The sequence below is a fragment of the Anomaloglossus baeobatrachus genome, chromosome 6 (genome assembly GCF_048569485.1).
Source record: "Anomaloglossus baeobatrachus isolate aAnoBae1 chromosome 6, aAnoBae1.hap1, whole genome shotgun sequence".
Lineage (NCBI taxonomy): Eukaryota > Metazoa > Chordata > Amphibia > Anura > Aromobatidae > Anomaloglossus > Anomaloglossus baeobatrachus.
In genome coordinates, this window is record NC_134358.1 from 521,386,315 (window position 1) to 521,413,884 (window position 27,570).

The 27,570-nt window shown below is 44.3% G+C and overlaps 1 protein-coding gene across 1 annotated transcript in view; it reads right to left on the bottom strand.

The window, feature by feature from the left end:
• ZEB1 (zinc finger E-box binding homeobox 1) overlaps nucleotides 1–27,570 on the bottom strand; it is a 198,753-nt gene that overhangs the window by 16,321 nt on the left and 154,862 nt on the right. The window contains exons 6-7 of the mRNA XM_075315503.1: nucleotides 16,801–16,906; nucleotides 13,689–15,451 (exon numbers count right to left, since the gene is read on the bottom strand). Coding sequence (XP_075171618.1) covers nucleotides 13,689–15,451; nucleotides 16,801–16,906 — 1,869 coding nt within the window. The remainder of the gene's footprint in view (nucleotides 1–13,688; nucleotides 15,452–16,800; nucleotides 16,907–27,570) is intronic.

Below are 27,570 nucleotides of genomic sequence, written 5' to 3' on the forward strand. Positions count from 1 at the left end.
GTCCTTGGTTACCCGATATTTACCTTTGTTACCAGCCTCCGCCGCTCTCACTGTCAGTGCCGGCTCCTGCTCTGTGCACATGTAGCTGCAGCACACATCGGGTTAATTAACCCGATGTGTGCTGTAACTAGGAGAGCAGGGAGCCAGCGCTAAGCATTGTGCGCTGCTCCCTGCTCTCTGCACATGTAGCTGCAGCACACATCGGGTTAATTAACCCGATGTGTGCTGTAACTAGGAGAGCAAGGAGCCAGCGCTCAGTGTGCGCTGCTCCCTGCTCTCTGCACGTGTAGCTCCGTGCACTGGTAACCAAGGTAAATATCGGGTTGGTTACCCGATATTTACCTTAGTTACCAAGCGCAGCATCTTCCACGCGGCGCTGGGGGCTTGTCACTGGTTGCTGGTGAGCTCACCAGCAACTTGTGTAGCGACGCTCCAGCGATCCCTGCCAGGTGAGGTTGCTGGTGGGATCGCTGGAGCGTTGCAGTGTGACATCTCACCAGCAACCTCCTAGCAACTTACCAGCGATCCCTATCGTTGTTGGGATCGCTGGTAAGTTGCTTAGTGTGACTGGACCTATAGTCTTAAGGGGACAATTGTCTCTGCCAGGTGACGGGAATATGTTTTGGCTGCTGTTAGGATACATGGACGTAGCTACAGGTGCTTCACACAATGTTTTTGTCACTCAGGATAGCAGAGCGGAGGAAAGCACGAAACATTAAAGGATTAGGAACGATGTTTGGAAGCTAAAACCCTGATGTAGGGAGAAGAGTCAATCCTCTCAGCTGTGACATGTCAATAGGTGGCAATTTATCATAGAGACCAAAGGGAATTAGTCGGGCTCCTTACTTGTGTAACATCAATACTACTTGACGGACACTGTAATTCTATTATATTGCACAACACATACTAAGACTGAGGCATAAAATTGTAAGGCAAAGTGAATTCAAAGAAAAAGGGAAACATTTGCAATTAGCAAAAGCAATCAGCAAAAATTAAGATATCTATTGCTACCTCTTCTTCCTCTCATCTTCTCTTAGGCTGCTTTCACACATCCGGTTTTTGCAGTGCGGCTCAATCTGGCTCACAAACCTATGCAACGGATGTGGCGGAAAAAACGGATCCGTTGCATAAGTTTTCCCATGCGGCCAGTCCGTTTTTTGACGGATGCAGCTTGATACTGAGCATGCGCAGTGCAAAAAACTGCATCCGGCGGCCGGATGCGTTTTTTGCCGCAGGACGCCGCATCTGGCGTCCATAGGCTTGCATTGTAAATCGCGTTTTTTACGCCGCACAAAAAAATGTGCCAGGCAACACTCCATCCGGCCACCGCAACGGCTAAATATGCGGCATCCGGCAAAAAACGGACGCAACGCAAGGCCATGCGGCACAATACGGCGCTAATGCAAGTCTATGCGGGAAAAAACGCAACCAGCGACAAAGAAAAACGGTTGCGTTTTTTCTGCAAAGCACCGTATTGTGCCGCTCAGCAAAAACCGGATGTGTGAAAGCAGCCTTACTTCCACCAGTGGCTTTCAGTACCATCTCTATGCTGATGATACCCAATTAATCAAATCTTCTCCTGATATAATCCCTACATTATTAAAAAATACCAGTGATTGTCTTTCTTCTGTCTCCAACATCATGTCCTCCCAGTGCCTCAAACTGGATCACTCATTTCTTCTCTCTACTAACCAAGCTAATTCGTGGGTGGTCCTACCATAGCTCTCAAATAACATAATTGCTATCCCAAGGGCAACATTTGACTGCAACCTTTCCTTCACTCACACACATATAGATATATATAGATATATATATATATATATAGATAGCTAGATATATCTCTATATCTATATCTATATATCTATATCCCTAGCTTCTACATCTCAAAACACCACACTAAGAATTAGACCTTTCCTTACCCTTGACTCTTGATTTGATTGATTCTTGCCTGGACTCTTGCAACTTCCTTCTAATTAGTCGCCCTCTTAATAAACCCTCTACTCTCCAAACTATTCTGAATGCAGCAGCCAAGGTCACATTTCTGTCCAGCCACTACACCGATGCCTGCACCATGTGCCAGTCATTGCACTGATTGCCCATACTAGTCATGGGGGTACCACGATGGAGAGTGGTCCCTCCTATTTCTGGTGTCAGGAGATCACAGCACAGGACTTCATACACACACTTACTCAGGTTAATACTACTGGATGTGCAAATTCTCCTTTTTCCAGTGCTGCTACAGTGAAGTAGATCCTGTGGTCTCCTGAACTCTGAAAGCAATAGCCAGCTGTTATCTATTGCTAATTAGCCTGCTATAAAGACTTCCCTCCTAGCTCAGGTAATTGCTGGTGATAGTTTCTGCTTAGCTTGCCTCTAGAGTAACCTGTGAGCTGAGGACCAAGACGACTTTCAGAGAACATTTGCTTTGTGAAAGCGGTTGAGTTTTTCCACTTAGTCCCTTTTGGTTCTTCTCTGGTCTGTTCCTCGTTATTACCTTTTGTTGTGAGTGCTTTGTATGATTGCTGTTTATTTTACACTTGTCAATCTAATCCTCTCTGTGTCTTTAACCTAGGCCATTACTAGTGTTCCAACTGTCCTGCGCACTATACAAGACTGAATGCAGGGAAAGACAGGGATAGGCACGTGATCGACGACGGGATGAAAGAACCCATAAAGGGATGTTAGGGAATGCAGGGATCAACCTCAGGTGAGTTTAGGAGGTGACCCTGCTCCTCTTTTCCTAGTGCCAGGGCCCACCTTTGTATTGTGTATGCTGTGTGTTGTGGTGCTTGCCGGGGGATTCCGGTTGTTACTGGTGGAACCCCGGTAGTCACACCATGACAATACATTTCAGAGTACAACGAAAACATACTCTCACCCACAAAGCTCTCCATAGTTATGCCCAGTCTCCATCTGTCTACCACTCTACCTGTGATCTCCATTCCGCTAATGACCTAAGACTAACAATCCTCTATAATCTGAAACGCACACTTTCTTCTCCAAGACTTCTCTCTATCTGTGACAGTGCTCTGCAATACACTATTCCAGATAATCTGGTTAAACCCCAGTCCCTACAATTTTCACATTTCTTTAGGGGTACTTTGCACGTTGCGACATCGCAAGCCGATGCTGCGATGTCGCACGCGATAGTCCCCGCCCCCGTCGCAGCAGCGATATCCTTGTGATAGCTGCCGTAGCGAACATTATCGCTACGGCAGCTTCACATGGACTCACCTGTCCTGCGACCGTCGCTCTGGCCGGCGATCGCCTCCTTATTAAGGGGGCGGGTTGTGTGGAGTCACTGCGACGTCACACGGCAGGCGGCCAATAGGAGCGGAGGGGCGGAGATGAGCGGGATGTAAACATCCCGCCCACCTCCTTCCTTCCGCATATCCTATATCCTACGGAAGCCGCGGTGACGCCGGTAGGAGATGTTCCTCGCTCCTGCGACTTCACACACAGCGATGTGTGCTGCCGCAGGAGCGAGGAACAACATCGGACCGTCGCGTCAGCGTAATTATATATTACGCCGACGCTGCACCGATGATACGATTACGACGCTTTTGCGCTCGTTTATCGTATCATCGAGCCTTTACACACTCCGATGTCGCATGCGATGCCGGAAGTACGTCATTTTCAATTTGACCCCACCGACATCGCATCTGCGATGTCGTAGTGTGCAAAGCCCGCCTTAGACTGGCCTATCATCTCATATAAACAATTTAAAGGGAAGGTGTCGCTTTTTTTTTATTTTTGTATTAAAAATAGTGATTATGAAATAAAGTATTTTTAATACAATACATATTAAATTCACTGTTTATTTAGTTCTAGTTTTACTGAAGCACTGGGGGTTGCCATCTTGGATTTGCTGTGAGTAACGACAGTTACCTCATTTATGGCAGCCCTCGTACATAGAAGACCGTTGTCAGACTGCGACCCTATACTTAACACAGAAACAGCATCTGCTGTCGTCTGAACAAGCCCCCTGGGCCGTCCAGATCACAACAGAGGGAGGAGATGAGAGTCATCCTTGTGGAGCTCACAGCGTATGCTGAGCTCCACTTTCCCCCTGTCACCCGCCGCGATGGATGGGGTGAGTACTGGTGCTGGGCAGCGGTGACTGCACTGTAACTGATCCTGGCGTGCCACTCACCACCCCTCCCCCACCGCTCAACCCAAACCCCCCCGTGTGTGCTCATCTCGGGCCTTTGCTGCTCTCTATGTACTGTGATCGCTGACAAAACAGGCTGCCGGGGGCGCAGGGCTGAGGGGAGTGCATGCGGCTGGGAGCAGTGAGCGCGGCATGACATCGGCAGCCTGAGTGGCACTGCACTACATATCACCCCTCCTCGCCACATGTCACCTCGGACCTCCGATCCCGGCCGGCAGCACAGTATATGGGCGTGCGGGATACAGTGAGGCATTGGGATACCGTCAGCAGGGCATTGGGATACAGTGGAGTACTATGAAGCTGGCTTTATTGACACTTTAGACATTAGGATCACTTTGCGGCCACTAACAAAATGGCTCTGCACTGTGATCCTTAACTTGTCTGAACTTTGGCTAACCAACTCAATGACCCTGGCTAGGACCCCCACCAATCAATACTCCCTATGTGATGGAGGCCTTACTGAGCATGTGCTGCCAAGTGCTCCGCTCCACTAACTGTCAGTCATCTGTGTATACTCGTACAGGAGTTATAGGCGGATAATCAAGAAGTGGTCACAAATTCTCACTCACACAACAAACATGAAACCCCTCATTCTCAGGATCAGTGGGGTCACCAGGGATCATGCATTTATCAGACAACCTGCAGATGGGCGATATATGTTATTTACGGATCAGCCCTTTAAAATGTTGATAGACCGTTACTTCTCCGGACTCCCTGGAAATACGCACGCTCGGCTCAGACAGAACCGTCTTCTGGCAACTAATTTCCTCCAAGAGAAACCAATCTAGCATGCTGAAAACCAACGCTCTGTTTGGAGGAAAGTCAGGTGACCCTCATAGAAACTAAGTAGTTAATCAATCCTGCACAAAATCACCTGGTTTAATGAAGTTATCTACTTTTAAAAGGCAGCTTTACCACTAGGACATCATAAATATCCATTCTGATCAATTTTAATTTAGTTTAATTGTATTTAATGAGGAGGTCACAGACAAGTAGTATACAAAAGTGCAGATAAATGTTGCGGTTTGCATGGATCCTATTCGTCATTGTGTTTTGTTTTTTTTTCTTGAAAAGAGCAGCTGCTCATGATTCACATAATGTAATGATCGTCCTTACACACCACCATACCTCTGCCTATAACTGCACCCCTAGTTATAGCTGTAAATTAGTGGCATGACAGAGAAGCTTTTCATAAATGGACTACCATGAAAGCCAATGAACCCTAGCTATAATGGCTTCTTGCGTTTGGCTGGAATGTGAAGGCTGCAGCCGATCAGTGTCTATGGATTGGATGCAGTGGTCACGTGATGCTCCCCAGTAGATGTTAAAGCCAGCAGATTCATTTGGGAATTGCAGTAGCCATTCTTGAGCAGGAGCGGTGCCGGTTAAGTAGAGGTTACTTTACAGTAACTCTCCAAAAAACATGCCTCCATTAAAGTAAATGGAGCGTGGAACTACAGGTCATTAATAGCAGCTGAGATTGGTTGCTATAGGAACAAAGGACAGTGTTAGTATAAGAAGCTTATGTGTGCGGTAATATGATGTCAGTGGGGAGACGGGGCCAGAGACAGACGGGGCCAGAGACAGACGGGGCCAGAGACAGACGGGGCCAGAGACAGACGGGGCCAGAGACAGACGGGGCCAGAGACAGACGGGGCCAGAGACAGACGGGGCCAGAGACAGACGGGGCCAGAGACAGACGGGGCCAGAGACAGACGGGGCCAGAGACAGACGGGGCCAGAGACAGACGGGGCCAGAGACAGACGGGGCCAGAGACAGACGGGGCCAGAGACAGACGGGGCCAGAGACAGACGGGGCCAGAGACAGACGGGGCCAGAGACAGACGGGGCCAGAGACAGACGGGGCCAGAGACAGACGGGGCCAGAGACAGACGGGGCCAGAGACAGACGGGGCCAGAGACAGACGGGGCCAGAGACAGACGGGGCCAGAGACAGACGGGGCCAGAGACAGACGGGGCCAGAGACAGACGGGGCCAGAGACAGACGGGGCCAGAGACAGACGGGGAAAGAGACAGACGGGGAAAGAGACAGACGGGGAAAGAGAGACGGGGAAAGAGACGGAGACAGGCTGATACAATGACAGACAGAGATAGAAACAGAGACATAGACAGACAAGGAAAGAGACAGAGACAGACAGATAGCAACCCAGACATACATATCTATATATTTATCTCTATATACTGTATACTACTACTACTCTGTAATCTTGCCCATTGCCGCGCACGACAACCCCCCCTTCCCCACTGCCGCCACCCAGAAACCCCCACACCCCCCGCCCCATTACCACGCGCGGCGCCCCCCCCCCCCAACATTACCACGCGCGGCAACGACGATTACCCCACACACAACACCATCGCCCCCTCTACATTACCACGCGCGCTGCCCCCCTGCACACTACCACGCACGCCATCCCATCCACACTAACGCGCGCAGTCCCCTTTCCACATTACCACGCGCGCCATCCCCCTTCCACATTACCACGCGCGATGATGATGACGCCCCCCCCCTCCACATTAGCGCGCAGAGACCCCGCCCATGTTACCACGCGCAGCAGCGCCAACGCCGCCGCCCCCCCCCATTACCACGCACGTCACCGCCGCCCCCCACATTACCACACGCGGCAACACCCCCCCCCCACATTACCACACGCGGCAACACCCCCCCCACAATACCACACAGCGCCCCCTCCACATAACCACGCGCGCCGCCCCACCCTCACCACATAATCACGCACGCCGCCGCCCCCTCCACATTACCATGCGCACCGCCCCCCCTCCAACTTACCACGAGCAACACTACCACCAACACACCCCCACATTACCACGCGCAACACTACCACCACCCTATCCACATTACCACGCACAACGACATCAACCCCCCCTCCACATTACCGCGCGCAACACTACCACCCCAACCCCACATACGACGACAGCACCCCTCCACATTACCACGCGCAGCAGCGCCGACGCCGCCCTCCCCCTCCATATTACCACGGCTGACAGTCACCCTCCACATTAACACGCTCAACACTACCACCACCCCACCCCCACATTACCACGCACGACAACACCACCCCATTACACACACAGCTTTGCTACATCCACACTCTAAATCACTCCTGACCTCACACAAACTTCACTTCATCCAACACCATGACAACCAACACAGCAGTCATGCATACATTGAGGAACTGATCATATAACCCCTGACTCCTCCCCTCCATGTAACATTACAGGTCCTGTAAGCACAGACACAAGTCCTGTTGTGTACATTGCACACCCACATCTCAAGCTGAGCTGATTCAGCCAATTACAGACATAGGGCACGTGCTGCAAAATTGAAACTCCCAGCATTTTTCACATAACGTTTTCGTTCCACTGTCACTACTATTACAACGTCTTGCTTTCCGTGTATCATTGGGATTCATGTTGCCAGTCGACGTTTATCAACTTCCTTTTCACGTAATTCAAACACTTCAACTAAGGTAAATGTACATTTAAATGCATCCACATTCTCCCAAATAACCCTTACGCTCCCAACCCGCCGGGGAAACCCGCCAATATTCAACTCTGCAGTGTAGTGCCACGGTGATTAACCCTTACACCCCCACCTGTACACAGCTAGCTGTATACAGATCGGAGCACTATATATGTGGCGTCCCTGAGGCGTCAGTCGCCACAGGGTACTGCACCTCATTTAAGCTACAGTATTCATCTCGGGTAAGGAGGGGGTTAACCATCATCTGTGTTCCACATTCCACCTTACATACAGCTTAGGTGCCTTCTCACTGGGGAGCTGGACTAGGGTAGGCTGGGGAGTGGCCATCACGAAGCATGGGACTTTCCCGGTCATCAGGACAACCACCTCGGGGGCGGACACCACTTGGTAGAAGTAGGAACAACCACACACTCAACAGTCAAGTCGAGACTACAGTTCTGGCGACAACACCACTTTCTTCTTCTCTTCTTTCACGGGGCCTGACGCTTGGAGCGGGAAGCTCAGCTCGGGTTCTTCTCTCCTGGAGGGGCTTTTGGAAAGGACATTTTCATATACTGGTGGCTACCTCTAACTTAACCGGGATTGGCTAAAGCCCACCACTGCAGTGACCGGTACCTCCCGTGCAATCTAAAGACAGTGAGTAAAAAAAACCTGGAACTGCAGCTACTAACTCAGCCTTTTGATTGCCATTGCCCCGCTCTTCGGCACCAACGGCCACTACTACTCCCCTCATCATTCTCCCCGGGGCCCGCTCCACCTGTGGGGAGCAGAACCATCCTTGCTGTTAACCATCCACCCCAGAGAACAAAGACAGCAAAGGCACCTAATCCCTGCCACGTACCACAGGTAGCATCACGAGACAATCCCCCTCATCCACTACTAGCCCCATCATCCCATCCATTCCCCCTTCCATGGACACCTCAGGATCACGAAATCAGGCAGGCCACTCGTGACAACCCCTAACCATTCACCAGCCCGGTGATGAGTATTCCCCCAGGCCCCATGCTCCATTGACCCTTGGGGGGAGAGCAGCTGAATACCGTTGGGGGAAAGAGAGCTGTATACTCTTGAAGGGAGAGCTATATACCCTTTGGGGGAAAGACAGCTGTATACCCTTGGGGGGGGGACTATATACCAGGGTGGTGAGCTATATACCCTTGGGGGGAGAAGAGCTGTATACCCTTGAGCCGAGCATCAGCTGGCTGAGTACACATACACCCTTTGAAAGTATTCCGCTCCCTTGAATTTTTCAACCTGTACCCATATTTCAGGCTTCAAACAAAAGATAAAAATGTTAATGTTAGGGTTAAGAAGAATCAACAACAAGTGGGACACAATTGTGAAGTTAAACGAAATGTATTGCTGATTTTAAACTTTTTAAAAAAATAAATAACAGAAACGTGGGACGTGCAATATTATTCGTCCCCTTTAACTTTCAGTGCAGCAAACTCACTCCAGGAGTTCATTGAGCATCTCTGAATGATCCAATGTTGTCCTAAATGACTGATGATAAATATAATCCACCTGTGTATAATCAAGTCTCCATATAAATGCACCTGCTCTGTGATCGTCTCAATGTTCTGTTTAAAGCGCAGAGAGCATCATGAAGACAAAGGAACACAACAGGCAGGCCCGTGATACTGTTGTGTAGAAGTTTAAAGCCGGATTTGGTTACAAAAATGTTTCCACAAATTTAAACATCCCAAGGAGCCCTGTGCAAGCGATCATATTGAAATGGAAGGATCATCAAACCACTGCAATTCTACAAAGACCCAGCTGTCCCTCAAAAATTTCATCTCAAACAAGGAGAAGACTGCTCAGAGATGCAGCCAAGAGGCCCATGATCACTCTGGATGAACTGCAGAGATCTACAGCTGAGGTGGGAGAGTCTGTCCATAGGTCAATAATCAGTCGTACACTGCACAAATCTGGCCTTTATGGAAGAGTGGCAAGTAGAAAGCCATTTCTCGAAGATATCCATAAAAAGTGTTGTTTAAAGTTTGCCACAAGCCACCTGGGACACACACCAAACATGTGGAAGAAGGTGCTCTGGTCAGATGAAACCAAAATTGAACTTTTTGGGCACAATGCCAAAGGATACGTTTGGCATAAAAGCAACAGAGCTCATCACCCTGAACACACCATCCCCACTGTCAAACATTGTGGTGGCAGCATCATGGTTTGGGCCTGCTTTTCTTCAGCAGGGACAGGGAAGATGGTTAAAATTGATGAGAAGATGGATAGAGCCAAATGCAGGACCATTCTTGAAGAAAACCTGTTGGAGTCTGCAAAAGACCTGAGACTGGGATGGAAATGTGTCTTCCAACAAGACAATGATCCCAAACATAAAGCAAAATCTACAATGGAATGGTTCACAAATAAACATATCCAGATGTTAGAATGGCCAAGTCAAAGTCCAGACCTGAATCCAATCGAGAATCTGTGGAAAGAGCTGAAAACTGCTGTTCACAAACACTCTCCATCCAACCTCACTCAGCTCCAGCTGTTTACAAAAGAAGAATGGGCAAGAACTTCAGTCTCTCGATGTGCAAAACTGATAGACACATACCCCAAGCGACTGCAGCTGTAATCGCACCAAAAGGTGGCGCTACAAAGTATTAACTTAAAGGGGACGAATAATATTGCACGCCCCAATTTTCAGTTAGTTATCTTTGTAAAAAGTTTATTTTAAACAATAAATATCGTTCAACTTCAGAATTGTGTGTCCCACTTGTTGATTCTTCACATCCTCTCATATATATATATATTTACACATACATACACAAATACATACAGTATAATTTGTAATATAGGGGATAATCTCTTTACGTGGCTGCTAAAGTCAACAGTTCTACTTTTCAGATCTGTAAAACGTGAACAACTGAATGCTCAAGTACGGACTCAAGTATTGTGGCCATTTTTTACATTTCTTATTACTAAGAAATATGATATTTCTCTTCTATATACATATCTGGTCTTCTAAATGTTCCCCGATCAAACTCCCCTATGGTACTAGTGAGATATACCGGTGCTTCCATCCACCATATATAGTCAATTTTAGTAGAGCAATAAGCGGTGGTACACACGTTAAATAGTGGCCATATTTTGCAGTTTGACCCCTTTTAGTAGGTCAGTGTTTTACATTATACTTTTTCGCTGCAAGGGTTTATGTAGCCACGGTTTTTGCAAAAACATAGCAAAACCAGGGGACTTTTTGCAAACAGGAGCTGCAATTTGACTCTGACCTGTGAATATACACTTAGAAATAGAGAAAGAAAGATTTGCAATGCAGAGTACCAGTATTAGCACAGGAACAGGTGCTTATCACTGTGGTTTCCCTAGGAAAAGTTCTCACACTCTGCAATAAAATATAAAATGATTCCATAGAGATAATAATATGAGTAGTAACCACATGTGAGATGGCAGCATTGCGCACACTTCCTACAGAGTATGCAGGTTTAGGGTAGATGGAAGAAACCCTTACCATGAGGCACGGCACTAACATCATTACTGTATACATCTGGACGGCTAATACTCGCTATAATCTTCTATACTTCTTTTTTTAGCTGAATTATAACCTATATATTCAATGCATTTAGGACATGCCTGTTTCTGGACAATTCTATTAAACCATTGCTATTACTTGAAAGTAAATCGGGCACTAGAAGGGTTCTTCCTTCCAATATCCAAGAGATCTTGAATGCCAAGGCCACACGATGTGGCAAGAATTCTGTACATAGGTTTCGGCAATATAAAGCATAAACTTATCCTGTCTATAAATGTGCTGATACAAATTTGAGCAATGTTGATAAATCCTGCAGAATATTTATGTTTTTTGTGCACATCTCAGATTTAGAATCTTTTTTTTTTTTTTTTTTTTTTTTAAATTGTCCAAAAATGAAAGGAGAAGCCACAAAATGACCTCAATTTTGAGGTGCAATTGCATATGCCAGACTAATGTCGGAGTTCCTCAAGTCTCAGTCCTAGGCCCCCTGCTCTTCTTTCTATACACCACCCCCAAATTGGCACACCATCAGATTTCATTTTTAGTACCATCTATATAATGATGTTGCCACCGCCTTCATCTGACATCACCGCCGCCTTAATACAAAATACCAGTGATGGTCTGTCTGTAACATGTCTTTTATTGGAAACTCACTCTCTCCAAAAGTGAACTTCTTGTGTTTCCTCCATCTACTAACCTTCCTATACCAGATATTGAAGTTTCCATGGGTGGTTCAACCATTACTCCCCAGCAGTACACTCACGGTCTTGGGGTCATAGATAATAATAATAATAATAATTTTATCTATTTATATAGCGCTGTTAATTCCACAGCGCTTTACATACATTGGTAACACTGTCCCCATTGGGGCTCACAATCTACAGTCCCTGTGTGTATGTCTTTGGAGTGTGGGAGGAAACCGGAGGAAACCCACGCAAACACAGGGAGAACATACACACTCCTTGCAGATAGTGTCCTTGGTGGGATTTGAACCCAGGACTCCAGCGCTGCAAGGCTGCAGTGCTAACCACTGAGCCACCGTGCCGCCATGACACAGAACTTTCCTTTATTCCCTTTACCCACTCACTCATGTAATCCGCATCTATAATCTCCAGAATTCAACCTTTGCTTACCTTTGAAATTGTCCCCACTTAATTGCAAAATGCTATGGACCATTATTTTTAATATTATATTATTATTATTATTATTAATAATGTTTGTTTTCCATTTAAAATCAGTAGGAAGCTTAACAAGAGAGTATTTGAAATGGTTTTAAAATGTGGATTCCTGCGCTCCAATCTGCTCAAAATCCAAATAAAAAGACTCCATGCGAACATAAAAGAAAGATATGATTAAAACTAACAGAAGATGATTGGAAAACGTAAATAAAGCATATTGACTGCCAACATGCACAATCACTTTGCGGAAACTAGTAACGTCACATTAGTATAATCGGCCACACTATGGTCCTGGACTTGCAAGTAGCCGGAGATCTGTAGGATATCGGTAATATCAGCAATTGTTTCATATGTCCTATGTAAGTTAGACAATGAATGCAGATGTCATGCATAGAAGGAAATACTGCTCCTAAATAGAAAAAAAAAATGGCCTCCAGGGTACCTCCAAGATCCTGACATTACTTGGTGATATCTCTTCATGCTCCCAGCTTGCCTAATTTAATCCATAAACAACACTATACACCATTTTATTATTATACAGCTGCCTACAATTTGAGTACAGATTACTGTAATGAATAGCACAACTGCAATAAATTTGTTGTGTTTTCTTCCCAATTAATTTAAGCATCTAAAGCATGTCACAGCTAAACCACTTCAACATCGATCACAAGAAAATAATGAACAACACTGTGGGGCCGCATCTGTGCCATATGCTTTTGTATGTGGATGACAAAAAATAAATTAAATAAAAAAAATTTATAATATAATATAACTATATAATATATCCCAGAAAAGTAGATAATGTGTCTATAAGATGAGCCATCAAGGACTGAATGACTAATTAAACATTCTATGTATATCAAAATCAAACAAACCAATTAAATGGTTGCCAAAAAGTTTTGTATACCTTGAGTATAGGTCATGAATATAAGATCGGTTGGCCTCCAATATCTGCACCTCTGTCAATCAGCTGTACTCCGCAACGTCTAGATATCTGCAGATGGGTAGTGCACATCGGCCTTTACCCCCCTAAAAAATATTGGTGGATGTGCAGCACCCGGCAGTGGTCACTACATAGCTGACGGAAAGGCACGGTTGAGTTTCCCAAATATTGACACTGTCCGCTGCGGATACTGAGAACAGCTGAATGTGCCAGGTGTCAGACACCCACCAATCAGATATGGATGACATATCCTCTGGATAGGTCATCAATATAAAAGGAATGGGCAACCCTTTAATTGTGTAGTGTAAATGTCAGACATCAGCCAACTTATCTATTATTCAACAGTCCATACATAGTTTACAAAACACATTACCTGGATCCCATTTGTTTGGAGGCTTTTCGGTTGCGGTTCAGGAACTATAGGTGTAGAAGTGGTGGCATAGGTATATGTAACTTGAGGAATCAAGATAGTCCGTTTGTTGGCAGCTAGTGCCCTTAAACAGGGCACATTGTTCTGACTGGTAATGGCAACAATAGTAGGTAATTGGGCAGTGACTGTAGGAATAGCAATGTTTATGGGATTGGCACTTGGGTTTATAATTAGAGCTGGCTCCGACTTTGTGACACTGTCCATTTGCATTGGCTCTTTTTTAACGCAAGATAAGTTCAAGGGTTCTTCTTGCACAGAATAAACACTGCTCTGGTAAACGCTAGTTATGGAAGGTCGTTCCGGTACATTTCCAAGCTGCTTTGGTAAGGATAAGTCTAGAGGTTCTACTTGCTGCTCCGAAGGGCCTTGTACCTCGTCAGAGATCGTTGCATCATCTGAGTTATTTAGAGAAGAGAGGTTTAGTGGTGACGGAGAGGTTGTGCCACTCACTGGACCATTTGTAGTCAATGGTTGAGAGGCTTCATTTTTAGGGAGGTCATTTTTGCCATTCTGAACTTTGTCATCTTGCGATTCATTACTTTTTTCTGTTGAGATACCATTTTCTTCAGATTTCGGAGAAGATGATCTAGAAGACTGAACAGAAATTTCTCCATTTTGCATTTTTGCAAACCACTTTTTTACCACGTCCAGTGGTAGATTTACTGAATCGGCAATTTTAGAAAGTTCTTCGGCACTTGGCTGTGCATTCAGCGCATAGTAAGCTTTGAGAAGAGATAGGAGGTTTTTCAATGGTGGTTGACTGGGAGTAAGATTTCCATCGGTGGTGTCCGCAGAAGAGGACTCGGACTTGACAGGTTCATCTTTGCTAATTTCCGGAAGTAGATCACTCTTTTTCTGCTCATAGTGCATGGGTTCTTGAAGTGCATTTGTGGTTTGTGAACCATCGTTAGAAATCATGCAAGTGCTATCCGCTGTAAACTTTGTTTCTTTTTCTGTTTTGATAGTGAGATCTTCCGGTAGTTTTTCCGCTTTGCACACCTCAACTGGGACTTCCTTCTTTAAGTTTTGTGGAACAACTGTAAGCGGAGTTGGTTGCTCTAAGCTGTAATTTATGATTATTTTGGTTGTACCATCCTGATCAACCAGAGGAAGACTAATAGCTGAAATGACAGAATGACCTGCTTGCTGAATTGTTGCGGAGGTCAGTGTCCCTTGTTCTTTGGATGCAAGAGTTGCATGATTGTTTTCTAATACTTGTCGGATTACATTCCCATCCACAGCCACCTTGAGAACATTTTGAATGTCACTTAGATTAATACTAATAGGTGATACCAGGCCCATAGTTGGTAGAACAACAGCTTGTACCACACCCTGAGGAGAACTGGTTGCCTGCAGAGGGCTACCACCACTAAAGAGCCCATTTTGCAATGAGGCCGAACAGTTGATTCCTGACGCAACCACTATGGGCTTTATTTCATAATCCACAGGTTCAGTCTTAATTTGGTTTACTGGAAGTTGTTCCTGTAAAGGCTTGTTCTCTATCTTTTGTCGGATTGGTGGCCGCACTGGGCTACCAGGGGATGCAGAAAGGGATGGGGAAGAACACTGGGGGGTCTTTAGTCCAGATCGTGCACGTCCATTAACAGGAATAACTCCAATGCATTTTTTACTGCTTATGTGGGAACTGTAAGAACCAGAATGAGAAAATCTCTTCTTGCAGTTTGGGCACTCATATGGCTTCTCTCCTTCAAGACAAAAATATAGGGGAATATTAAAGCACAACTTGTGAGGTTTCCAAAAATAAATGTAATATTAAAAAAAAAATTATGCAAAGAAGTCTCTTATTTAGCAATAATTAAAGCCACGTAATTTTATCTGATCAATCACAAAAGACCCTTACTTCCGGTTATCTGTTTACTACTGCATTCACGAGAGGTAAGCAGGAAGTCACGGTGCCAATAGATACCGAGAACACCGGAGGTGAGGATGGTGGAATAAATGGAAGAACAGAAAAATAACTTGAAACTTGTGGGACTCAATAAAACAACTCCATCAAAACCACAAAACTATCACAGGTCTGTAATATTATTGGTCATCTTAGGCCCCTTTCACACATCTGTTTTTTTGCTGTCAGTCATAATCCGTTGGCTCGATGGATCCGTCGCAGATTGTGGGAAAACTGATGCGACGGATCCAGTTTTCGATAGATCCGACTGGCTGGCTATTTGATAGTTTTTTGTTTTTTTTTATCTGAGCATGCTCCAATTTATTGTATTTAGTATCAGTCGCCGTATTCCGTCATTTTACGGATTACAACGGATCTTGCGCCCATAGGCTTCAATTCTACCAAACGATGGACGGCGATGGATCAGTTGCTGTTCGATTTTTCGACGTAGAGAAAAAAACATTACTTTGTCCGTTGTCTCCGTCCGCCGGACAATCTTTGATGGCTCCGTTGAACGACAGATGAAACGTGAGGCCATCCGTCGCTAATACAAGTTAATGCAAAAAACGAATCCAGTGGCATCAGTTGCCGGATCCGTTTTTTTTTTTTTTGTTTTTCAAACGTCGATGGATTGTGACTGATGGCAAAAAAATTATGTGTGAAAGGTGCCTTATATGGACCAAAACCCACCTTTTTGGACCTCCGAATGCTACAAGGCACATATTTAATCCATAAAGTTACTATAGTGAGATTATACATTTTTCTTTTTAATCATTTTATCAGTAACCTGGGGACTACTTGGAAAACCAGATTAGGCAACTCCCATTCAAAAATCGAAAATGATTCAATGGCTATGCACAATTAAACAAACTGCTTCTTCGGCATGGTTGAACGGTCTTTTAGCCTTCCAATACCCAATTTACAGGCACCACTGAGTCGCTCTTACTTGGTGGCTCTCCATTCTGGCTTTTGCAGTCTCGAGCTATAGTGTAATATTTTACTAATAGTGCACTTATTTTGTCTTGCGTGGGGAGCAGCCAAGATAACAGCATATTCTAGTAAAAATCTAGTGTCAATTTAGGACGAAGCAATAATTTAATCAACCCTGTGCACTGTATGCCATCCCTTGGGGTTACAGAGAATACTTACCACTGTGAATACGTAAGTGTTCCTTTAGATGATGTTTGTATTTGAAAGCTTTTCCACATTCAGTGCATTTGAATTTACGGTTTCCTCCAGACTGTGTTACATGCCTCTGCGAGACACAAAACGCGTTTAGTCAGTGAAAAGACCTACAAGTGCCTTTTAAACAATAGAGCATACAAAGCTGCAAACATCTACTGGATGGATGGATGGATGGATGCAAGGTTGTGATTATGCATGAATTTCTAGAATATTGATCCAGATCTTTTGAAATGGTGCTGTCCATTGCCAACAACGAGAAGTGTTTTAAGAGTTTAAAAATTTGTAACATGGGGAAAAAAAAAAGTATTCATATGATATAAAGACAAAGATGCAACTCACAAACCTCCTGTTCCACTTCTTCTTGACGTTATGGTCAGTATCTCAAACTTCTCCATTGACATTTCCTAGAGTATTTTACACGGCTTTATTGTAGAGGCAGGGCTGTGGAGTCGAAGTCGGAGTCCATTTTGGTGGAGTCGGAATCGGTATAAAATGCACCGACTCCCGACTCCTAAAATATATAATAAATTGGGGACAGTAGTGCAATGCAGAATGTGCTGAATATTTTACTAAATAATAACATTTAGTATAATGCTTATATTTAAGTGAAAAATGTATTGTAGTACAATGTGAACATCAGACATTTAATCATTTTTATGATACAATAATCAAGATATTTAGATAGAACATAAAATATATTTATTGGAATACAACTTTAGAACACAAAAAAAATATAAATTGTAAATATGTAATACAAGTATATATATATATATATATATATATATATATATATATATATATATATATATATATATATATATATATATATATATATATAATTTTTTTGTATTACATATTTACAATTTTATTTTTTTGTGTTCTAAAGTTGTATTCCAATAAATATATTTTATGTTCTATCTAAATATCTTGATTATTGTATCAAAAATTATTAAATGTCTGACGTTCACATACACATGTTAATGTATTACAATAAATTTTTCACCTAACTATAAGCAATATATGTAGGAGTCGGAGCAAGAGAAATTGAGGAGTCGGAGTCGAAGGTTTGGTTTACCGACTCCACAGCCCTGTGTAGAGGACCAACATTGCAATTTAGGGGGCACATGCACATTCTCTATTTGCTATGTGACAACACAGCATAAAATGCAGGATATAAGCCAATTTAATTTGGTCTGCTGAAGATCCCACATCCGTATCAAAACCCATAGCCTGAACATCTAACCAATAAAAGAACCATGACTGCAATTTCCATTCATTTAGTGAGTGGACAATTATCAGCGCCAAGTCCTGCATTTTCTGCTATATCATAGCACAACCCCATTTCCCAAACAGTTGGGACGCTGTGTAAACTATAAAGAAAATAATAAGGCAAGGATTTGGAAATCTCAGCTATATACTCTTCAGAACAGAACATAATCAGAGGTTGAACATTGGATATAGTTTAATTTCATTTAAAAAGATTACTCATTTAGAAATTGATAGAAGCAACATCTTGAAGATGGGATATGGTTAATGAAAGGATGAAAAAGTAAGTGGTACTAAAGAAAGACGTTGGAGTGTCATTTCCAACTAAGTCACATGACAGTGTATAAAAAGAGCATGTTAGAGAGGCAGTCTCTCAGTAGAAAACATGGTCAGAGCATGTTAGAGAAGCAGAGCCTGTCAGAAGCAAACATGGTCAGAGCATGTTAGAGAGGCAGAGTCTCTCAGAAGCAAACATGGTCAGAGCATGTTAGAGAAGCAGAGCCTGTCAGTAGAAAACATGGTCAGAGCATGTTAGAGAGGCAGAGCCTGTCAGAAGCAAACATGGTCAGAGCATGTTAGAGAGGCAGAGTCTCTCAGAAGCAAACATTGTCAGAGCATGTTAGAGAGGCAGAGTCTCTCAGAAGCAAACATGGTCAGAGTATGTCTGAGAGGCACAGTCTCTCTGCCTCTCTAACATGATCTGACCATGTTTGCTGCTGAGTCTCTCAGTAGCAAACATGGTCAGATCATGTTAGAGAGGCAGAGTCTCTCAGAAGCAAACATGGTCAGAAGCTCACCAATGTGTGAACAACTGCATCTAAAGATTGTGGAACAATTTCAGTAAAATGTTCATAAACTTAAAAATTAGAAAGACTTTGAATATGCCATCATCTACAATACATAATATCAAGAGATTCATAGATTCTGGAACATTTATGCGCACAGGGGACATGGCCTGCGATAAATATTGGAGGCTGTTGTATTCTACTCCCCATCCGGTGACACTGCATTAAAAATAATTTCATATGAAACTTGAAACTCCAAAATGAAGTAAATTTTTATTTCGGCAATCCAATCAAAGTCAATGACATTTCGTTCCTTTATCTTGGGCTTTCATCAGACACTTTATGGTACTGAAAAATATTACTAAGAACACCTAATCATCAAGTGAGGTTTACATACACGTACATTACAAAAAGTATAATAGGGAACTTTATATCTTCTCATAAAAAGGAAAAAAAAAAAAAGAAAAGAAAAAGAAAGTACTGCAAAATTACAAAGATATAAAAATATAACATAACATATGCCTTTAAAAGCCATAGCTATATCGATTTACAACCATGTAACGTAGAGGGTTACACCACATTCCAAAAGGACAGGAAAGACAAAAAAGGTGGACGGGAGGTGTGTATTTTCATTAAATCTAACTTAAAACCTGTGCTCAATGACGACATTGGGGGAGTTGCGATAATATAGGAGTCAGTACGGGTAAATGTACATGGCGAGGGCAATAACTGAACGCTGCTAATTGGAGTTTGTGATAAGTCTCCTAATATAGCTGAACAGGTAGAGGGTGAAATTCTGCAACAAATAATAAATCGGGTCCTTATTATGGGGGTGGGGGTGGGATTTCAATTATCCAGACATTCAGTGGGACATAGAATCTACTGGTTGTGCTAAAAGCTGTAAGTTCTTATCTACAATTCAAGACCATTACCTCTCTCTGACAGTAGATGAACCAACAAGGGGAGATACATTTGCTGGATCTGGTCCTGTCAAATAGACCGGATACAATTTCAGATCTATGGGTCTGGAAGCACTTGGGCAGCAGAGACCATAATATGGTAAGCTTCAAAGTAATATTCAATAGAACATTTCAAAGGGGAAATGCAAAAATCTGGAACTTTAGGTAATTCAATCTCAACAAATTAAGGGAAGAGCTTAATCGTGTGTGTGTGTGTGTGTGTGTGTGTGTGTGTGTGTGTGTGTGTGTGTGTGTGTGTGTGTGTGTGTGTGTGTGTGAGTTTTGGTTTTCCCTCGTATGTCTTTATTTGTGGTTAACATCCCACTCTTGCCCTGTCCCTGATGTGAGGGGGGTATCAGATTAGGTCTAGTCAAGAGGGGTATCAGATTAGGTCTAGTCAAGAGCACGGCCAGGAACGGGACTCCGGTGTCTCCACTGTTAGGAGTTTCCTTGAGGTTACGGATAGAAAAGGGGACCCCATCCCCTAATGTGAAGGACAGTCTAGAGTCTAGGGGCCCCTAACCCTAGTTATCCAATCATGACCGTAAGATAACACTATGTCATGCCAAGAAGAAGCCATATATCAACACAATCCAAAAACTCTGCCACCTTCTCTAGTCAAAAATTAAAAACTGTACTGTGGTTAGATGACTTATTCTTTATAGAAAACATGGACACCATGTCCTACAGATTTAGGAGGAGAGGGACCCTCCACCTTGTTATGAGCGCACATTTCCTGCACCCGGTGGTATGAGGTTGCATTGGTGCCTATGACATGAGCAGAGTACACATAAAAGACAAATGAGAGAAGACCGAGCAAGGATTCGGAAGGATCTAGATAAGCTGGAACAATGGGCAGCGACTAATAGAATGGAATTTAACTGGGAGAAATTAAAAATTCCACATCTGGGCAAGAAAAACAAAAATAACATCTACAGAATAGGAAAAACAGAACTAAGCAACAATACGTATGAAAAAAACTTCGGTATACTAATAGATCACAAGAGCACCACATCTTAGAGCGGTGAATACCGCTGGATACCCCACAGTGCCGCTACCATACTCACCTTAGGACCCTGGCAACACACACTGATGGATGTCTTATATGACCAAAACCTCTGTGCCCAAGCTGGTTCTACAATTTGTCCACAATATACCACTACAATATACATTTGTCACTATATACCACCTATTTGAGTGCCAAATTTCTACATTTTCTTGAGACTGTTTTGGAACCTACTTGTGCACCATCTCCAGAAGTGCCGTGTGTATACATTCTACTACTAAGAGATCACAGACTACATATGAGTCAACAGGGTGATGCTGCAGCAAAAAAGGCAAACAGTGCTGTGATGTATTAAGAGAAGCCTAGAGTCTAGATCACGTGAAGTAATTATCCCCCTCTCCTCCTCTTCCGTAACACCTCATCTGGAATACTGTGTCCAGTTTTTGGCACCGCATTTAACAAAAAAAAACCCCCACTAAACAAAACAAAAAACCATGACATTTTAAAACTGGAGCAAGTTCAGAGAAGAGCTATCAGGATGGTGAGTGGTCTGCAAACTAAATCCTACTAGGTACGATTAAATGATCTGGGAATGTTTAGCTTGCAAAAAAGAAGGCTAAGAGGAGACCTAATAGTGGTCTACCATATATGAAGGGATGTAACAGTGTAGAGAAATAATCCTTATTCTTATTTGAACATGGAAACACGAGAAGCAATGGAATGATACTGAAAGGGAGAAGATACAAATTAGATATTAGATAAACGTTTTGACAGTGAGGGTGATCAATGAGTGTAACAGGCTACCACGAGATGTGAGGAGTTCTTCTAAAATGGAGGCTGGACAGACATCTGTTTGAGACAGTTTAGTGAATACTGCATTAGGCCCCCTTCACACGTCCGTGATACACGTGCGTGTTTGTTCCGTTTCCGTATATACCGGAGACACGGCCAAACGTGCACCAATGTTAATCTAGGATTGTGGTCACACGTGCGTTATTTCATTATGTCCGTGTGTGCGTGTCCGTGATCCGTACGTGTTTGCGTTTTGCACGGATGCATGTCCGTTATCTGCACGGAGCACGCACACGTGGACACAATGAAAGTCTATGGGTATGTGCACACACGTTAGTAAACACGTATGCATCTACCTATAGTCCGTGTCCGTTTGGTGTTTTTATTTCTAGTGATGTCGGCTATTCTTTCTATTTCTGTGTATGTCGGTCAATCTCCCCGAGTCCGTCGGTCGGTCTCTCTGTCCCTCTCTCACAGTCTGTCGGTCAGTTTCCCCCCTCTCTCATACTTACCGTTCCCCGATCACCAGCGCGGCGCTGCACGGCGTTCACACTGCTCCGGCGGCTTTTACTATTTTGAAAAAGCCGGCCGCTCATTAAACAATCTCCTATTCCCTGCTATCCCCGCCCACCGGCACCTATGATTGGTTACAGTGAGACACGCCCCCACACTGAGTGACAGGTGCCTCACTGCACCCAATCACAGCAGCCGGTGGGCGTGTCTATACTGTGCAGTAACATAAATAAATAAATAATTAAAAAAAACGGCGTGCGGTCCCCCCCAATTTTAATGCCAGCCAGATAAAGCCATACGGCTGAAGGCTGGTATTCGCAGGATGGGGAGCTCCACGTTATGGGGAGCCCCCCAGCCTAACAATATCAGCCAACAGCCGCCCAGAATTGCCGCATACATTATATGCGACAGTTCTGGGGCTGTACCCGGCTCTTCCCGATTTGCCCTGGTGCTTTGGCAAATCGGGGTAATAAGGAGTTAATGGCAGCCCATAGCTGCCACTAAATCCTAGATTAATCATGTCAGGCGTCTATGAGACACCCTCCATGATTAATCTGTAAATTACAGTAAATAAACACACACACCAGAAAAAATCCTTTATTAGAAATAAAAAACACACACATATACCCTGGTTCACCACTTTAATCAGCCCCAAAAAGCCCTCCATGTCCGGCGTACTCCAGGATGCTCCAGCGTCGCATCCAGCGCTGCTGCATGGAGGTGACCGGAGCTGCAGAATACACCGCCGCTCCGGTCATCTCCACACAGCAAATGAAGACAGCCGCGCGATCAGCTGAGCTGTCACTGAGGTTACCCGCTGTTACTGGATCCAGTGACAGCGGGTAACCTCAGTGACAGCTCAGCTGATCGCGCTGCTCACCTCATTTGCTGCGTGGAAGTGACCGGAGCGGCGGTGTCTTCTGCAGCTCCGGTCACCTCCATGCAGCAGCGCTGGATGCGACGCTGGAGCATCCTGGATTCCGGCGGACATGGAGGGCTTTTTGGGGCTGATTAAAGTGGTGAACCAGGGTATATGTGTGTGTTTTTTATTTCTAATAAAGGATTTTTTCTGGTGTGTGTGTTTATTTACTGTAATTTACAGATTAATCATGGAAGGTGTCTCATAGACGCCTGACATGATTAATCTAGGATTTAGTGGCAGCTATGGGCTGCCATTAACTCCTTATTACCCCGATTTGCCAAAGCACCAGGGCAAATCGGGAAGAGCCAGGTACAGCCCCAGAACTGTCGCATATAATGTATGCGGCAATTCTGGGCGGCTGCTGACTGATATTGTTAGGGTGGGGGGCTCCCCATAACGTGGAGCTCCCCATCCTGAGAATACCAGCCTTCAGCCGTATGGCTTTATCTGGCTGGCATTAAAATTGGGGGGGACCGCACGCCGTTTTTTTTTAATTATTTATTTATTTTACTGCACAGTATAGACACGCCCACCAGCTGCTGTGATTGGGTGCAGTGAGGCACCTGTCACTCAGTGTGGGGGCGTGTCTCACTGCAACCAATCATAGGCGCCGGTGGGCGGGGAAAGCAGGGAATAGGAGATTGTTTAATGAGCGGCCGGCTTTTTCAAAATAGTAAAAGCCGCAGCAGTGTGAAAGCCGTGCAGAGCCGGGCCGGGGATCGAGGAACGGTTAGTATGAGAGAGGGGGGGAAACTTCAGTCACCCGGGGGATTAGCGGTCACCGGTGAATCCTTCACAGGTGACCGCTAATCAGTACTCGACACAGACAGAGCCGCGGTATGAGGATGAAGTCGGGTGAAGTTCACCCGAGTTCATTCTCATCGCGCAACTCTGTCTGCTGTCAGCCGACATTTATAAACGACATTGTGCATCACACACACACGGACATTCCACACGGAAATTCCACGTACACATACACGTTAATTCCACACGCACACACGGACGTTCTACACACAAACACGGCTAGCATACGCAATTCACACAGGTGCCACACGGACCATAAAAACGGACACAAAAACGGGACACGGACCCGAAAAACGGCCCGTAACACACGTGCGTGTTTTTCACGGACGTGTGAAGGGGGCCTTAAGCAGGGGGTTGGACAAAATGACCCTGGAGGTCCCATCCAACTTTAATATTTTAAGTTTCTATGAAAGGCCCCATGAATGCGGAGCATTATATAGTCCCTGACAGAAGTTCTGTCACTTATCCATATTATGTAAATAAAAGCTTATAACCTGACTTTAAATTCATCCATTGGTTTCGTAAATTACTTTTTTGAAAGCTGAAACCCTCCCAAATTTGGTTTAGGTTATAAACATAAAGGTGCTGCAAAGCTGAAATATTGATCATTTAATGAACACAAAGGTCAAATCTTGGCAAGACAAAAGTTGTGTCGCCTGGTCATATATTGCACCCAATCCTAGTTTACATCCTCACCTGTGCTCATTAAATGATAGCTTAATTAGTGGGTGTATAAAAAGAAACCCAGCACCCCAGACTTTCACTTTTACTGCAACTTCACCTCTGAAAACATGCCAAAAATCCACCCTGCGACCAAAGTCTTTATTATCACGAAGCTGAAGACCAGATCCACTGCAGCGATGGCTGGCACCTTTAATGTGTCTCAACGTCAAGTACAAAAGAATTAAAAAAAGATTTGAAGAGACTGGAGATGTTTTCTAGAAGCCCAGGTCCAGCAGACCCCGCAAGACAACTGCTCAGGAGGAACATTTGTTGGTTAGAAAATCCAAAGACAGCCCCTCTTCCACTGCAGCAGAGCTCCAAAAGGCCTGGTCACCTCAAGTCCCTGTGTCAACAAGAACAGTTTGTAGGATTCTGTCTCAAAATGGCCTCCATGGTCGAATCAGTGCCCAGAAGCCAGCACTAAACACAAGGCAATTAAAAAACCGTGTGGCATTTGCCAAGTCCCACAGCCTGCTAAACAGATGGATGCTGGAAAAGTGGCAGAAGGTGGATTTCTCTGATGACTCTTCAGTTGAATTACACAACAGCCACCGCAAATACTGCTGGATACCTACTGGAGCCCGTATGGATCCAGAAAACAGTTAGGTTTGGTGGTGGAAAGATCATGGTCTGGGGTTACATTCAGTATGGGGGTGTGAGACACATTTGCAAGGTGGAAGGTAATATCAATAGCCTAAAATATCAAGAAGTATTAGCTACCTCTTACATTCCCAATAATAAAAGCGGTCAAATTCTGCAGCAGGATGGTACTCCATCTCATACATCCATCTCTACAACAAAGTTCCTTCTGGCATAGAAGATCAAGGTGCTCAAGGACTGTACTGCACAGTCACCAGACATGATCATTGAGCATGTTTGGGGTAGGATGAAAGAGGAAGCTTGGAAGACAAAACCAAAGAATCTGCATGAACTCTGGGAGGCATGTAAGACTGCATTCTTTGCTATTCCTGATGACTTCATCAATAACTTGTATGAATCATTGTTTAACCGCAAGGATCCAGTCCTTCAAGCTCATAGAAGTCACACAAAATATTAAATATGGCTCTAATAGCACCACAACCTCATTCACCAATGTTATGCAACATATCTTTGTATTAGAAGTTAATAATTTGTTTAAATTTCAAAAAATCTGACCTGTGTTCATTAAATGATCAATTTTTCAGCTTTGCAGCAACTTTCTTTTCATAACTTTAACCAAATTTGGGTGGGTGTTGGCTTTCAAAAGAATAATTTATGAACCCAATGTATGAATTTAAAGTCAGGTTATAAGCTTTTATTTACATAATATATGGATAAGCGACAGAACTTCTCTCAGGAACTGTATAGAGGTTTTAAAACAACATATGCTCCATCCAGACAACATCTATTTCAGGGAAGACCTTGCATATTTCAACAAGGCACTGCTAAACCACATACTACATCTATCACATCAGCATGGCTTCTCAGAAGAATAATTTGGGTGATAAATTAGCCTCCTGGAGTCCAGAACTTTCACCAATAGAAAACATTTGGCGCATTATGAAACTAAAAACCCAGGAAAATAACCCAGAACTGATGGGCAGCAAGAACCCTACATCAGACAAGAATGGGAACAGATTCCTTTCCTAAAACCTCCCCGACATTTACAGACTTTTGTAAGAAGGATCGGGGATGTTACACAATGGTAGACATGGCCCAAACCCAAGTTGTTATTTTTTGTTTTTTTTAAATGTCTCGCTGGCATCAATTTATAAACGAGTTATTGTATTTTTACTAAAACGCACCCCAAATTTAGAGGAGGAATATAATGTTAAAATGAGGGTCTGTCTTAGTGTGTCTCACCAGGGGGCTCACCATGGGGGGGCAGCGGTGGTGAAGTGGCTCAGGAAGGTCACAGAAGGCATGGTTGGCAATGCTGCGGACTCAGAGGAGAAGGTGTTGTGGCACAGGAGAGTCAGTGAATGAAGGGTTGGCGACACTGTGGGCTCAGAGGAGAGGGTGTTGCGGAGGGTCAGAGATACTGTAGGCCCGTGTGTGTCGTGGTGGCAGGTGATATTGATCTGCCAGCGCTTTGCGAGCTCCTTTGAATCATCAGCGTTTAACTTAAAAAAAAAAATGCCCGCGGAGGTGGCACGTGCGCAAATTGTCCTCCGCGGCTATTTTCTTGAAGTCCATCGCATCAACTGCCGGCGATTCAAAAGGAGCCAATAGTGCACCGGCAGATCAATGGCGCCTGCCGCCGCAGCGACAACCCACGAGCCCACAGTATCGCGGACCCTCCATTGTATGGTCCTCCTTAGCTGCTCCACTGTAGTGACACCCCCTCCACCAAGCTCTCAGTATCGCTGACCAGGCGCCACTGCCTCGGTAAGCCATATCTGGATTATAAGACGCACCCCCCAAAAAGTGCATCTTATAATCCGGAAAATATGGTAATTTTTTCTAATGCAATGGAGAAATGTCTAACTTTCACCTTCGGATCTGTGTTCTATGTTCTGATGTGAATAAAATATGGCTAAGAGATTTTCACATCATTGTTTTCTTTATATGTTACAAAGCACCCCAACCTTTTGGGAATTAGTACTATATATTCTCTACAGTGTTGTTTGGACTACCATGACTCAGAAAAGGAGCAGCAGATCACAGACTGCAATTATACAAGTCTTAACCATTGATGTGCCTGTGCGTAATCTTAATGGTACTCACCAGTCTGACCACAGTGCCACCTTTTATTGGGTTTATTGCACTAGGGGGCAGTTTGCATTTTTTATCTTTTGAAGCAACTATTCACTAAGTGTACATGATGGTGATGCCGTTCTACGTATAGCTCGCTTATGTACGTGATGTCATCATGCCAGAATGATGTCATTATGGCGAAACATACAATATATTGAGGGCTGAATCCGGGCCGGGTCACATCACAAAAGTTGAATGAATGGCATGTGATCTACCCTGAAAAATGGA